At 44.0% G+C, this 15,838-nt stretch overlaps 1 protein-coding gene across 2 annotated transcripts in view; it reads right to left on the bottom strand.

The window, feature by feature from the left end:
- Nucleotides 1–15,838, bottom strand: part of mical2a (microtubule associated monooxygenase, calponin and LIM domain containing 2a) — a 274,841-nt gene that overhangs the window by 18,494 nt on the left and 240,509 nt on the right. For both annotated transcript variants that reach the window (XM_059652085.1, XM_059652084.1), the window contains 3 exons: nt 11,588–11,685; nt 3,956–4,048; nt 927–1,020 (listed from right to left, as the gene is read on the bottom strand). In XM_059652085.1, coding sequence (XP_059508068.1) covers nt 927–1,020; nt 3,956–4,048; nt 11,588–11,685 — 285 coding nt within the window. The remainder of the gene's footprint in view (nt 1–926; nt 1,021–3,955; nt 4,049–11,587; nt 11,686–15,838) is intronic.

Genomic DNA, 15,838 nt, shown 5'->3' with positions numbered 1-15,838 from the left:
GGGACTGGACGTCCATGGTGAAAATGAGGTGTTGGGGGCCAGGGAATTGGAAGTCCCGGAGGATGTGGAGGGTGTGGGTGGTGTCACGGACGTAGGTAGGGAGTTCCTGGACCAAAGGGGCGAAAATGGAGTCCAGATAGGTGGAGATGAGTTCGGTGGGGCAGGAGCAGGCTGAGACGATGGGTCAACCAGGGCAGGCAGGTTTGTGGATTTTGGGAAGGAGATTTGGAGAATACGAGTTTGCAGAGTTCTGTGGAAAGTCTGGGAAGTCAGGTTAATTGGACAGTTGTTTCAAAATGTTGGTATAGGCTCAATGGACATCCATGTGTGCTACAAGATCCCTCAATTTAGAATTTAGCCCTTATTTAGAAATTTGCGTAAAATATCTCAGCGGGTTACATGAAATCAGGGGACAATTTATGCATTCTGTTCAGTTTTGTTTTTACAAACTGTAGGCTGTAAATAATAAAAACTGATTAAAACTTAATAGAAATGAGAACAAAGCCTCATGCAGAAAAACCAGGGACAAATGTGTAATGCTTAAATTGCTGGACTAATATTTACAAGATCTCAAAACATAAAGCACTGTGGCAGATTAAGAAACCTGGAAATAAAAAGTACAGGAACCCTGAAGTTATAAACCCAGGTGGCTCACCAATGAAACTTTAAGAAGGAGAATCTGTCATCTTTAACTCATCTGAGCCTGTATATGACTGTAGATCCACACATTTTAAATTGAGTCTTAGCTGCTCCCTGAAATAGCCCAGCAAAACCAATCGGATGCATTAAATTACCAATGGTTCAAGAAGGCAGTTTACTACCATTGGCTGAAGGTCAAACAGGGATGGGCAGTAAAGATCAACTTTCCCAGTGATGTTCACAACCGGAGAGTCCATACAGAATAGAAGCCAAGCAGAGGTAAGTACCTGACTCGCCCCGCAGAGCTTTCTCCAACAGCACACCACGTTCCTCCAGCACTCGCTGCTTCTCTTCCACCTCCTGCAGCTGACGCTGAATGATCTGCCAGAGTAATCCTTTTTAAGCAGGTGTTCAACATACACAGGATATTTTCAGTTAAAAAAAAACTCAGAGCTTTCTCAAACAATTGGGTGAACTCTCCAGTTCCTGCTGGTTTCGGGAACGTCAGTAGCATTACTTGTGTTACTGAAGAAACATTACGCAGGAAACGCATAATGCGGCTAATTGTAGCCGAACCTGCCTGCTAGCAAATTGATGGGACCAGGTGAAACACATCTCATGTAGAGTCAGTGAGTCATAGAGCCACACAGCACAGAAACAGACACTTCAGCTCAACCAGTCATGTCCAACATAATCCAAACTGAACTAGTCCCACCTACCTGCTCCTGACCCATTTCACTCCAAATGTTTCCTATTCATGTACTTATCGAAATGTCTTTTAAACATTATAATTGTCCCCATATCCACCATTTCCTAAGGAAGTTCATTCCGCATGCGAACCGCCCTCTGGTGTTAAAAATTGCCCCTCTTGTCTTATTTAAATCTCTCTTCTCTTGTTTTAAAGATGTGGCCCCTAGTCTTGAAATCCCCAATCCTAGGGAAAAGTCAATGACCATTAAATCTATCTATACCCCCATTATTTTCTAAATGTCTATCAGGCCACCTCTCAACATCCAATGCTCCATGCTTTTATTCTCCTTTGCAGCCATGTTGGACAAGGTCCCACAGGGTTCCTGCTTGGTAAGTTAAGATAAAATGATCCCCCATTGATTTGATAAGAGAGTCATCTAATTTGTGAGACCCATGTGTTTAACCAAGGATAAAGAAATGGCAAATTTCAGAGCGGATTGGTGAATAAAAGCATGAATAGTGTCATCAAGTGATCTCAATATTAATTAACATAGCACATGAACTTCAATCTCTATGGGCATTTTTTTGAGGAAATGGTGATACAGATAATGGAGTGAGAATTGTTTTGATCATTGGGATTGATTTATTTGACCACTGAATGTCGCTGAGATTTATCAGGTGAATAAACATGTCGGTGAAGTTCGTTCACTCTGGATTGAGTTTGAAATGTCTTTTCCAATATCAGTGTATATTGTGAGGTGTGTCTGAACATATCTGATCAGGTTGTTTCAAAAATGTAGCAATACCGTCCTGGTCAGTAATTCCTATTAAACAATATGAGGAAACAGTGTTGAAACAGACCGTTCAGCCCAACTGATTCAGGCTGGTTTTTTGATACCACATGAGCCTCTTCCCAGTCTAAATATCCCATTCCTGGTGCCTTTGATAGCCTTCTATTTGGTACTCCCTCCTGGATGTATTAAGCCTTCCATTAAATGCATGCGCCAGTCACCTTATCCGCTCCATGTGATGTAGAGTTACATCATGTCAATATAAACTAATTTCTATTCCCCACTATTCTGGACTCACCCACATTAGGAAATGGTTTCTCCACATCCACTCTATCATAATTCTTCAAAATGTTACTGAAACTTATCAGGTTACTTCTCACTCTTCTATGGAGAAAACCAGCCGAACCCATTCAAATGTTCAATATGGAAGGAGTGGAAAGGTGGTGAAAGATGCTGGAGGCTGATGTACTAATGAGGAGGACCCCTCTTTATCAGAAAATGCCTTCACAAGGCAGAAAAAAGTACTAACTTAGATTGAGAGGAGACAATTTAATCAAAGGGTAAAATTTTAAGTGGGAATTGCAGCATCTCACCCGCTGGTTGGAAAGGTGGTAACACAAAGATGGTGTCTTCTCCAGGTAGGCCTGCTGGGGTTAAGTGTCTCTCAGGCACTTAAAAAGGCACAACAGGCTTTTGCTAGACCCCGAGGATAGCAATCTTGCCCACTGCGAGCTGCTGGCCGATCAGAGGCCCTTAGCTCTTTTTTTCCCTCAGCATCATGGAGGAGATGTTACCTGCTGTAGAAATGTCATCATCCGGAGGTCCAGGATCAAGGAGCAGCCTAAGCCAGAGGGGAGTCATAGCGAGAGGGTTGCAGTTAGGGAGGTTTGCAGGGCAAGGGGATGGAGGAGCAGGTTTGGCAGCAAGAACAGGATATGGCTTTCAGCTAGCATGATGCCCTGCCACCACTGCAACCCCACCCCCACCCCACCCAACTTCCAATGCTAAATCCCTCAATCAGGCATTTAATGGTACCGTCCATCCTACTTCTATGAATAGTTGGTATGGGTTTGCTTGCAGTGCTATGGCTGTCTTTCCCACCATTAAGTTTAATACCAGTAGAGGAAGGAAGAGGCCTTCAAGTAATCATTAATTGCCGACTTAAGGGCCTCAATTGATGGTTGGGTAGGAATCCTGACTGTGAGCCTTTGCACCCTGAACATAATTTCACCAGAGGTGGGATGGCATCAGGTGGATACTCATATGCCACACTTCTTTATGATTAAATACCCTCTCCACCACCAAATACAGCATGAGAGAGAAAATAGAACTCACTCCAAAGTAGGTAAACCATCAGGAGCACTGAAGATATGCAAGTTCACAAAGATAACTAATATGTGACTATTAAAGCTCCTCATTGTGTGGTCAACAGATTTTAAGATGAGGGAATATGTGCTTGAATCATCAGGTCCAGTTGTACAGAACATTTTCCATTTGTCCACGGATGTTGGCGTTTACTTCCATCTCTAATTGTGCCGTGGTGATGTGGTGTTGAGCCACTGCAACATGTGTGGGTAGATGCATCACTATCATCTTAAATGAATTCAGGCTATTCATCCATAAATTAAAACAAGGCAGACATGATGGACAGAACAGCTTTCAACCGTGAAAATATTAAAATCATTCTCAAAGTTTTACAACTCATAGACCTCTAGTCGTATTACTTTGCCATATTCTCAAGTCTCAAAACTAGAAGGACTCATTGAGATACATGAGCATTCCTCATGTACTCTTCCCTGTTACTGAAGGTGACACTGGCTCATGTTTGGATTTACCTGTGCCCTATGGAGTCGTTTTACTTCCTCTTGCTTCATTTGCTGCAGTGCCATATTCCGCATCTTCCTCTTCTTTCTGATATTTTGATAAGCCTGAATGAGGAGAAGACAAAAGCCATCAATACATCCGAGACCTATCACTCATTTCAAAGAACAAAAGAATGAACTTATATTGAATCAATATCATTCACCTCAGGTCATCCCATAATACTTTGTAAGTAGTTTTTGATTTGGAGCCACTGTAGTAATGTAGGAAACACTACAGCCAATTTGCACACAGCAAGCTTGCACAACAGCTATCTGACGATGACCAGATCATTGATTTAAATAATGTTGTTTCAGAGTTAAAAATTCATAACTCATGCGATAACATTGCTGCCCACCCCTCCTTCCTTCATTCTGTTATGCTCCATTGTAGTTTATGCAAAAACCTGTCTTTATATATGTCTTTAATATTTTTTGTCCCCTGAGGTAGTAAAGATGTATATGTTCTCATGATATGTTTACAATGAATGTTGACAATATACTCAACCGAAATGACCATGCTTCATAAGGCTTGGGATCACCAATAAAAGCTGCTGTTTATGAAAATGAGTTGGAATTTTCAGCAAAACTGAAATTGAAAGGAAGTTGACAGAAAGAAATCCTGCATTTCTTTAGAGCCTTTAAGAAGCTTATAAAAAAAATAGGCTGGATAGGCTGGGACAGTTTTCACTGGAGCGTAGGAAGTTGAGGAATGACCTTATGGAGGATTATAAAATAAAGGGCGTAGATAAGGTGAATGACAAGCGTCTTTTCTCTCAGGTGGGGGAGTGCAAAAGTAGGGGACATATTTTTAAGGTTTTAAGGGACATATATTTAAAAAGGACACGGGGAGAGGGGGCAACTTTTTTCACATAGTGAGCAGTTCGAGTGTGAGATGAACTTCCAGAGGAACTAGTGGATGTGGATACAGTTGCAACATTTAAACGACATTTAGATAAGTTCATGAGTAGGAAAGGTTTGGAGGGATATGGACCAAGTGCAGGCAGATTGGACTAGTTTAGTTTGAAAACGTGGTCAGCATGGACTAGTTGAAATGAAGGGTCTGTTTCTACGCTGTATGACTCTATGACATTCCCAAACACTGTTGAAGTGTAGTCATAACATATCAAGTGCAGTAGGCAATTTGTGCACAGCAAGATTCCACAAGAGCAGTGTGACATAGGCTAGATAATCTGTTATATCCTAAAGATGTTGTTTCAGGAATAAATAATGATCAGACCAGGACATGGAAAGCACCCTGCACTTCCTCAAACTAATATCATGGGATCATTCATGTCCACCAGAGAGGTCTCATCCATTTAGAATATAAACACCATCCATCGACAGAGGGAAACAACACCTATCAGAAGGCTGTCTGTGTCCTGATGGTTCACAACTGGTGTCTCATCTTACGATAAGAATAGGTCAAACTTGGAAAAAAGATGGTAAACCAAAGATTCTCGACAATAGGATCACATTTCTGGTGGGAGTCAATTAATATTCGGAGGAATAATGTTAAACTTGAAATGAGCCCTGATTTGACCACAGGAAGGGTCACTGGGCCCAAAATGTTAACTCTGATATTTTTCTTCACAGATGCTGCTCGACCTGCTGAGCTTTTCCAGTAAATTCTGTTTTTGTCCCTGATTTACAGCATCCACAGTTCTTTTGGTTTGTATTTAGTATTTAACTCACTGCTAAGTCTCTTCTGTGCATGCCCACCTTGAAGGAGTTCTGCTCCTCTCGCTGACGGATTTCCATTCCAATTTTTCTTCTTGCCCACCGACATTAATTTCTCTGTCACTCCTGGTGTTTGGCCAAGCACTTGCTAAAACTTATTTCCACAGCCATATCACGTTCCTCAGTGACTGCCTTCGACTCAGTCTCACCCCACGTGAATTCCAACTGAAGTTTTATCCCTCAGGTTTTGAATCCTCCCAGAATCACAGATATCTCCATGGTGTTCGACGTTCCATGGACAGCTGCTCCTGCCGCATCCTGAGATCCATACTCAGTCCCATGCAGAGTCACATGCACACTCTCAACCTCTCTCTCCAACAGCATTGTAACACACTGGCTCAGGGCTGCACCACTCTGCAGTTCTACTTCATCCTCTGGCTCATTCGTTGTGCTAACAAGAAACTTTACCTTTTCCTTTCAGTCATCAAGGCCCACAAGTTGTAACAACTCAAAGATACCCATGGCCCCCTGGAACATTCCTACCCTTTCCTTCCCTCTGATTCTATCCCCTCTCCCAATTCTACCTCCTGTCGGCTATTCACCATCCCTCCTAACCTTCCACTCTCCAATGCTGAACGCTCTATACTCAGCAAAAGCCTCAGCTTTATTCCTCTGCATCCCCACCTTAACGAATTTTGGGCATGATATGACATCGAACTCTTCTTCCGCTGTCTTCGCCTCCGTGCTCATTTCTTCAGACAAGAGTCCTCTCCCTGTCCCACAGACCCCTTTGCCCAGTTCCAACACTCTCCCATCCACCTGGATCGCTCCCTCTGGCCTTGTACCTGCGCCCAATCTGTTCATTGAGAACTGTCGATGTAATATTAGTCACCTCAATTTCTCTACCCTCTCACCAATTCCAACCTATCTCCCTCCGAACTGACTGCAGTCCGTGCACTCAGATCTAACCTTAAAGAAGTTCTGAGGGAGGGTCACCCGACCCGAAATGTTAACTCTGATTTTTTTCTTCACAGATGCTGCCAGTCTTGCTGAGCTTTTCCTTCAACTTCTGTTTTTGTCCCTGATTTGACCTCAGTTAGTTTACTGTGTGCTGTTCAGGACTTTATATTAATACAGGTGTACAGCAACACCAGATAAGGTGGGATTCAGATTCACAGGAATTTAAGTCATAATTGAGATTCTTTTAGAGAAGTCTAAACAGGCTGGAGTTCTTTTCTCTGCAAACAAACAGCTGAACAGGAAGCCTGACAAAGATCCTCAGAGCTACAAAAGGGTTCAATCAATTAGACCCAGAAGAGAAATTTGTACGTGTTAGCAAGATGCATGAAAAAGCAAGTTCCCCTCCAATTCACCAGCATTCTAACTTGGAAAAGCATCATTGTTGCAGCACTGTGACTGGGTCAAAGTCATGGAACTCCCTCCCTAACAACACCTTGGGTATCCCTGTACTACATGGACTGCAGCAATTCACGAAAGCAGCTCACTAAGACCTTCTCAATGGCAATTATAGATTGGCAGGAAATGCAAGCCCAACCACGGACACTCACAACCCAGGATGAAATAAAATAAAAACTTGGGGCCAAAAATAGAACCAAAGCATCCAATTCATTTATCAGAAGAAACCTCTCGGAATTGATGAGAACTTGGAACTGATTCTAACATGGACGGGTAGGGTCAACTAACAAACATATTTAAAAGAAGGTTGGAGAAGTCCATGGCAAAGAAAGGGATGTGAAGTTAAACTGATAAAGTGAGATGAAAGGGAGGAGGATTGCATGTGAAGTAAACAGTCACAGACCAGCTTGGCTGAATGGTCTTTTACCGTGTTGAAGACCTGAAGTAAAACAGGGCGTGGGTAAAGGATTGGTTGATTTTCTTCCCCTCTTCCACTCATAGAACATAGGACAGTAAGGGAATAGCCTTTTGACCCGCCACCTCTGATGCCATTCTAAACTAATCCCTGCCTGTTCATTTGTCTGTCCACATGTCCCTTAAATGTTGCAACTGTATCCGCTTCTACAACCTCTCCTTGCAGTGTGTTTCAGGCACCTACCACCCTCTGTGTAAAACAAAATTTCCTCACTCATCTCCTTTGAACTTAGCCCCCCTCATCTTAAACATACGCCCCCTAGTATTTGACATTTCCACCCTGGGGGAAAAAGACTCCAACTATTCACCCAATTGATGTCTCTCATAATTTTTATATACTTCTGTCAGGTCACGCCTCAACCTCTGATGCTTTGCTGAAAACAATCCAAGTTTGTCCATCCTCTCTTTACAGCGAATACACTCCAATCCATGCGATATCTTGGTTCACCTCTTTTTCATCCTCTCTAAAGCCTCTACATCCTTCCTATAGTGTGGTGGACCAAAACTGCACACAATACGCCAAATGCAGAGAAACTAAAAGTTTATACAACTGTAACATGACATTAACCGCCTCAACCTCTCCACCCCTCTCACCCACTCCAACCTCTCCCCCGCAGAACGGGCAGCCCTCCGCTCCCTCCGCTCCAACCCCAACCTCACCATCAAACCCGCAGACAAGGGTGGCGCAGTGGTAGTATGGCGTACTGACCTCTACATCGCCGAGGCCAGACGCCAACTCTCCGACACCACCTCCTACCGCCTCCTCGATCATGACCCCACACCCGAGCACCAAACCATCATCTCCAACACCATTCATGACCTCATCACCTCAGGGGACCTCCCACCCACAGCCTCCAACCTCATTGTTCCCCAACACCGCACGGCCCGTTTCTATCTCCTTCCCAAAATCCACAAACCTGCCTGCCCTGGTCGACCCATCGTCTCAGCCTGCTCCTGCCCCACCGAACTCATCTCCACCTATCTGGACTCCATTTTCTCCCCTTTGGTCCAGGAACTCCCCACCTATGTCCGTGACACCACCCACGCCCTCCACCTCCTCCAGGACTTCCAATTCCCTGGCCCCCAACACCTCATATTCACCATGGACGTCCAGTCCCTGTACACCTGCATTCCGCATGGAGATGGCCTCAAGGCCCTCCGCTTCTTCCTGTCCCGCAGGCCCGACCAGGCCCCCTCCACCGACACTCTCATCCGCCTAGCGGAACTCGTCCTCACACTCAACAACTTCTCTTTTGACTCCTCCCACTTCCTACAGACTAAGGGGGTGGCCATGGGCACCCGCATGGGCCCCAGCTATGCCTGCCTCTTTGTAGGTTACGTGGAACAGTCCATCTTCCGCACCTACACAGGCCCCAAACCCCACCTCTTCCTCCGGTACATTGATGACTGTATCGGCGCCGCCTCTTGCTCCCCAGAGGAGCTCGAACAGTTCATCCACTTCACCAACACCTTCCACCCCAACCTTCAGTTCACCTGGGCCATCTCCAGCACATCCCTCACCTTCCTGGACCTCTCAGTCTCCATCTCAGGCAACCAGCTTGTAACTGATGTCCATTTCAAGCCCACCGACTCCCACAGCTACCTAGAATACACCTCCTCCCACCCACCCTCCTGCAAAAACTCCATCCCCTATTCCCAATTCCTCCGCCTCCGCCGCATCTGCTCCCACGATAAGACATTCCACTCCCGCACATCCCAGATGTCCAAGTTCTTTAAGGACCGCAACTTCCCCCCCACGGTGATTGAGAACGCCCTTGACCGCGTCTCCCGCATTTCCCGCGACACATCCCTCACACCCCGCCCCTGCCACAACCGCCCCAAGAGGATCCCCCTCGTTCTCACACACCACCCTACCAACCTCCGGATACAACGCATTATCCTCCGACACTTCCGCCATTTACAATCCGACCCCACCACCCAAGACATTTTTCCATCCCCACCCCTGTCTGCTTTCCGGAGAGACCACTCTCTCCGTGACTCCCTTGTTCGCTCCACACTGCCCTCCAACCCCACCACACCCGGCACCTTCCCCTGCAACCGCAGGAAATGCTACACTTGTCCCCACACCTCCTCCCTCACCCCCATCCCAGGCCCCAAGATGACATTCCACATTAAGCAGAGGTTCACCTGCACATCTGCCAATGTGGTATACTGCATCCACTGTACCCGGTGCGGCTTTCTCTACATTGGGGAAACTAAGCGGAGGCTTGGGGACCGCTTTGCAGAACACCTCCGCTCAGTTCGCAACAAACAACTGCACCTCCCAGTCGCAAACCATTTCCACTCCCCCTCCCATTCTCTTGATGACATGTCCATCATGGGCCTCCTGCACTGCCACAATGATGCCACCCGAAGGTTGCAGGAACAGCAACTCATATTCCGCCTGGGAACCCTGCAGCCATATGGTATCAATGTGGACTTCACCAGTTTCAAAATCTCCCCTTCCCCCACTGCATCCCTAAACCAGCCCAGTTCATCCCCTCCCCCCACTGCACCACACAACCAGCCCAGCTCTTCCCCCCCACCCACTGCATCCCAAAACCAGTCCAACCTGTCTCTGCCTCCCTAACCGGTTCTTCCTCTCACCCATCCCTTCCTCCCACCCCCAGCCGCACCCCCAGCTACCTACTAACCTCATCCCACCTCCTTGACCTGTCCGTCTTCCCTGGACTGACCTATCCCCTCCCTACCTCCCCACCTACACCCTCTCCACCTATCTTCTTTGCTCTCCATCTTCGGTCCGCCTCCCCCTCTCTCCCTATTTATTCCAGTTCCCTCCCCCCATCCCCCTCTCTGATGAAGGGTCTAGGCCCGAAACGTCAGCTTTTGTGCTCCTGAGATGCTGCTTGGCCTGCTGTGTTCATCCAGCCTCACATTTTATTATCTTGTAACATGACTTGTTAACTTTTTGCAATGTCCCAACTGATGAAGGTAAGCGTGCCTTATGCCTTCTTCACAATTTTACCCAATTGTGTTGCCACTTTCAGGAAGCAATAGACTTGAACCCCGTAATCCCTCTGTATATCAATGCTTCTAAGGTTCCTGTCATTCACTGTATTCTTTCCTCTTGCTTTTGATCTTCCAAAATGCATTGCCTCACACTTGTCCGAATTAAACCCCATCTGCATTTCTCCACCCAACTTTCCATCCGATCAATAAGCAGCTAGATCCTTTAACAACCTTCCTCACTATCCATTACTCCACCAATTTTTGTGTCATTTTCAAACTTATTGATAAAACTGACTACATTTTCAACTACATTGTTTATATATATTGCAAACAACCGAGGTACCAGCACTTGCGGAGCATGACAGGCCACAGACATCCAGTCTTTTGTTTCCAACTTACCAACTCGCTACGGATCCCATGTCACTTAATCTTCTGGACTAGCCTACCATGGGGGACCTTGTCAAATGCTTTAGTAAAGTCCATGTAGACAACATCCACTTCCCCACCCTCACTAATCATCTTTGTCACTTCCCCAAAAAATCTCAATCAAATTTGTAATACAAGACCTCTCCTGGACAAAGCCACACTGATTATCCCTAAGAACTCCATTCTTTTTCAAACTGGAGTAAATCCTGTGTCCAGGAATCTTCTCTAATAATTTCCTGATCACTGATGTAAGGCCTAACAGCCTAAAATTTCCTGGGTTATCCCTGTTGCCCTTCTTTGACAAAGGAACAACATTAGCTATTCTCCAGTCTCCTGTGGATAAAGAGGATATGAAGATCTCTGTCAAGGTCCCAGTAATCTCCTCCCATGCTTCGTTCAGTATCCTGGGATAGATCCCATCAGGTTCTGGGTATTCATCTACCTTAATGATGTTTAAGACACCCAATGCCTCCTCCATCTTAATATTGATATATACTGAATATCAACATTCCCCTCCCTTAGTTTACCATTGTCTATATCAATCTCCTTGGTGAATAGTTTACTTCTGATTGCTTGCAGCATTTCATAGTCTAACTGTTGGTGGGATGGTGCATGCGTAGAATTAGATAACATTGTTCTTACCTGTGACCTTAATGGGAACATCTCCTCAGACGGTGCATCACTGGTTGACTCAGATTCACTTTCAATGGCATGGGTGTAGGTTTGGAGATCCTGGATGCCTAGGAAGAATATGAGCAAATCACAGCTCAGGTCAGCATGTGTCAACAGCCTAATTGTGCCTCACTCAATATTTAATTTGTTCCGTTTCATTTCGTTTTCACTGTAAACAGTCCCTGCCATAGGCTCTGTGTAGTTCTTCCTTCAACAACACAATAACACACGTTTATTTTGTTGTCTTTAATGCAGTAGAAATGTCCCACAGTGCTCCACAGGCAGGTTATCAGAGAATATTCAACACCAAGTCACATTAGGACAGGTGACCAAAACCAAAACCCAAAGTGGGACACCTTTTAAGAACACCAAAAAGAAGGGGAAAGTGATGGAAAGGGGAATTGCTCAGGGAGAATTTTTCTTTATATTGAGAGCATCAGTACTAACTGCTTATTCCCAATTGCACTTGAGTAGGTGGTAGTGGGACACCTTCTCAAACTGCTGCAGTATGTGTGGTGCGGGGAGGATTTAGACCTAGTTGTATTGTTTCCTCATCAGGCGAGTGTGGGGCTTGATAAGGAAACTTGCAGGCAGTGATGTTCCCAAGTGCCTGCATTCACATAGGCCACCCGCAAACCAGTGAAAGCATCCGGAGAAGGATGATTGAGAAGCAGTGATCTGATCAGTAAATAATAATTTTAGCCACTGTCTGACCAGGAACCTTTGAACTGCCAGGGATTATTGAGCCTACACCCGGGATTAAATTTTTAATGAGTAGAATTATATGTGGCTGGTTCATAATAGTTTACCCATAGAATGAGTCTAATTAATCGCATTTTTTGTTAAGTACAGAAAGTTAATCCACGCTTTTTGTCAATCTGTGTCTGAAAATCAGGTAAGTTGGGGAACTTTGCATTGTTTAAAAATCTTTAACCATTGTCATGACCCTGGGAATAGCAGGCTTGATTTTCAGCTTGCTATCTCAGTGAGGCTTAACAATGTACATGGTATTGTTGAGGCTGGAGTACAGCTTCAGTCCCCATATTTAAGAAGGGATACACTGCTAATGGAGGCTGTTCAAAAGAGATTTATTAGGCTGATTCCTGGGATGAAGGGTTGAGATATCTGGAATTTTAAAGGAGGGTAGGCTTCTATTCATTAGAATTTGGAAGAATGAGGAGTGATATTATTGAAACACAAAGGGCTTTAAGGTGTCTTGAAAAATATCGAGAGGATATTTCCACCTGTGAGGGAACTAGAGGACATAGTTACACAATGAGGGAACGCTTACTTACAACTGAGGTCCAAAGGAATTTTTTCCATCAGAGAGGAGTGATTGACTTGAATTCTGTACCACAGAGAATTCTGCAGGCTAGATCATGAAAAGTATTCGAAGAAGAGGTCGACAATTTTTTAAAAAAATTGAGGAGTTGGGGGCTATGAGGAGCTGGCATGAAAGAGGAGATAAAACTTGGGACAGATCAACCATGGTCTTATAGATTTGGGGGAGTCGGGGGGGAGGGTTGTTGAGGGGATGTATCTCCCCCTCCTGCTCCTTCTTATTGTGTTCTTAACATGGAATACCACTCTGTAAACTAGTGACGCTTGAATTACACACTTTCAACATTGCAGCAACTCCCCTGGAGAGTGGGGTAGGAATGTAACAACAGTATAACACATTAATGTAGAGTAATGGAGTCATACAGTTTGGAAACAGGCCCCTCAGCCCAACTCTTCCATGCTGACCAGGTTTCCTAAACCGAACCTCTCTCATTTGCCTGCATTTGGCCCATATCATTCTAAACTGCTCCTATTCATGTACCTGTCCAAATGTCTTTTAAATGTTGTAATTGTAACTGCCTCTACCACTCCCACTGGCAGCTCATTCCATAAATGCACCACTCTCTGTGTGAAGAAGTTGCTCCTCAGGTCCCTTTTAAATATTTCCACTGTCACCTATGCCTCTAGTTTTGGACTCCCCTACTCTGGGGAAATAGACCTTGGCTGTTCATCCTATTCATGCTCCTCATGATTTTATAAATGTCTCTGAGGTCACACCTCATTTTCTGATGTTCCAGGCCTATCCAACCTCTCCTTATTACTCAAACCCTCCAGTCTCGGTAACATCCTTGTAAATCTTTCTTATGTTCTTTCCAGTTTAATAACATCCTTCCTATAATTGGTTTCATTATAAATTGCAAATGAATTAATAACGGAAAAATGAAGGAAATGCATGCAAGTATATTATTACAGAATGATACAGCACAGGACGTAGCCATTCTGGTCATTTGAGTTTTTTTGAAAGAACTATCCAATTATTTCCACTGCCAGATGTCACCCTGCTCTGCAAATGTGTAGTCTTTGGTTATTGATCCACATGTGACTGGAAACAGTTTGTCTCTCTGTCTCCCTCTCTCTGTATATGTGTCTGTCTGTATGTATGTACACCCTCTCAGAGGATAAAGTAGGTATTGGCTTTGAGTAATTGTGTAAAGCAGGCAATAGCAACTCACTAGATAGTTTACATCTGTCCCTACTTTTACTTCTGTTCAAGGGAAACAGATAACCACCAACTGTTCAACATTGCCGCACTAAGACAAGATTTAGCTACTGAACCTCTGCTAGCACAATAGAAAACCTTGCCCATGCAATTTTGTGCTGAAATACATAAATCACATGAATTGATATTTTCAGAAAAAATGGTGGGAGGTGTAAACAGCCTTTTAAGTTGCTATGGGCTTCTCAGTACAGTTAAGCGATGCAGCTTCAAACAACATAGCCACGGGCACTTTATATTTCTGGGAAGCATATTTACACTGTGAACATCTGTTAGACGTAAAACAATTGGCGTCATATTGTCTAGTTAAATTTTGAAATAAAAATTTCAAAAGGATACCAGGTAACAAATCTACAGTGATGAAATATTAATAACACTCCACCATACAACACAGGGGAACATAAATATTCATAATTGTCATACCACCAATCTATTGAGTATCTATATTGAGAATTAAGGATTGGACCACGGGCATAGTTATTTAATTCAATATTGTTTGATATGAAGAATAAACACTAAATAAGATGCAACATTTATAAAGGTGGATGCCATATAATAGCAAGCAATTTAATAATATTCTACGCAAAACAGCATTTCCTTTACCTTAAGGAAAAAGCATTACAAAAACAGTATGCTTGTAGTCACATAATTCCCAACACTAAGAAAACAAAACATATAAACCAAATCTGTGATGCCTGATTGGCCTTTGCTGTAACCTAAATAATAATATTATTGAATGAGTGGAAATTTTGCATTTTATAATTGATCCTATGGCATGCTTGGCAAAGCTGTCTACAGGCGGGGGGAGTAAATCTTTCCAGTCACAACATGTCAGATGAAGAGAAAGAAGGATATAAAACTGCCCATGCACTGGATCAGACAAAAATTACAAGTTTAGAAGGAGATTGGCCATATTTCAGAGACCTATTCCATTACAGTGCTCATGGATGTTGCTGCTGAATCTGCATGTGAAGGTGAAGAAGGGGATAGCCTAGCCACTCAAAGAAGAAAACAGCAGAAGGCAGACTGACCAGCTGACTGTCTGTCTGTATCTCAGGGAAACTGAACAATTAGGGCACAGTGTGAGTGTTGAAACTCCTGTCTGCAGCATTACTGGACTATGTATGTACAATAAACCACAGTCGATAAAGGTATGATTGTTTGGGCAAGTTCTAAGTTTTGAGTCATAAATATACAAAGTAAACATTCAAACCAGATGGGGTGAAGGTATCTGGTAAGAATAGTCCACTCCACATCTCCAAAGCTTCAGTCTGGGCCTTTGGATAACTAATCCAGTGTCACTATTGTGAACACCGTCAAATTCCCCCTAAAATCCAGCAAAATCTGCAGTTATTGCACGGCTCTAAATACCCTCAAATTGATGCACTTGCTGGGCCATTTCAGAGGGCAGTTAAGAGTCAACCACATTACTATGGGTCTGAAGTCACATGGAGGCCATTGTGGCTAAGGATAGCATATTTTCTTCTGTGAGGAACATTAGTGAACTAGGTGGATTTTTACAATTGACAATAGCTTCACAGTCACCATTACTGAATCTCGTTTTCAATTCCAGATTCATTGATTGAATTTAAATTCCTGCAGCTTTGTTGGGATTTGAACCTGTATTCGCAAAGCACTCAGGATTTGTAGTCCAAAGTCTTTGT

Source organism: Stegostoma tigrinum, chromosome 17, assembly GCF_030684315.1.
Source record: "Stegostoma tigrinum isolate sSteTig4 chromosome 17, sSteTig4.hap1, whole genome shotgun sequence".
In the NCBI taxonomy this organism is placed as follows: Eukaryota; Metazoa; Chordata; class Chondrichthyes; order Orectolobiformes; family Stegostomatidae; genus Stegostoma; species Stegostoma tigrinum.
This window is presented reverse-complemented; position numbering and strand designations above follow the sequence as displayed.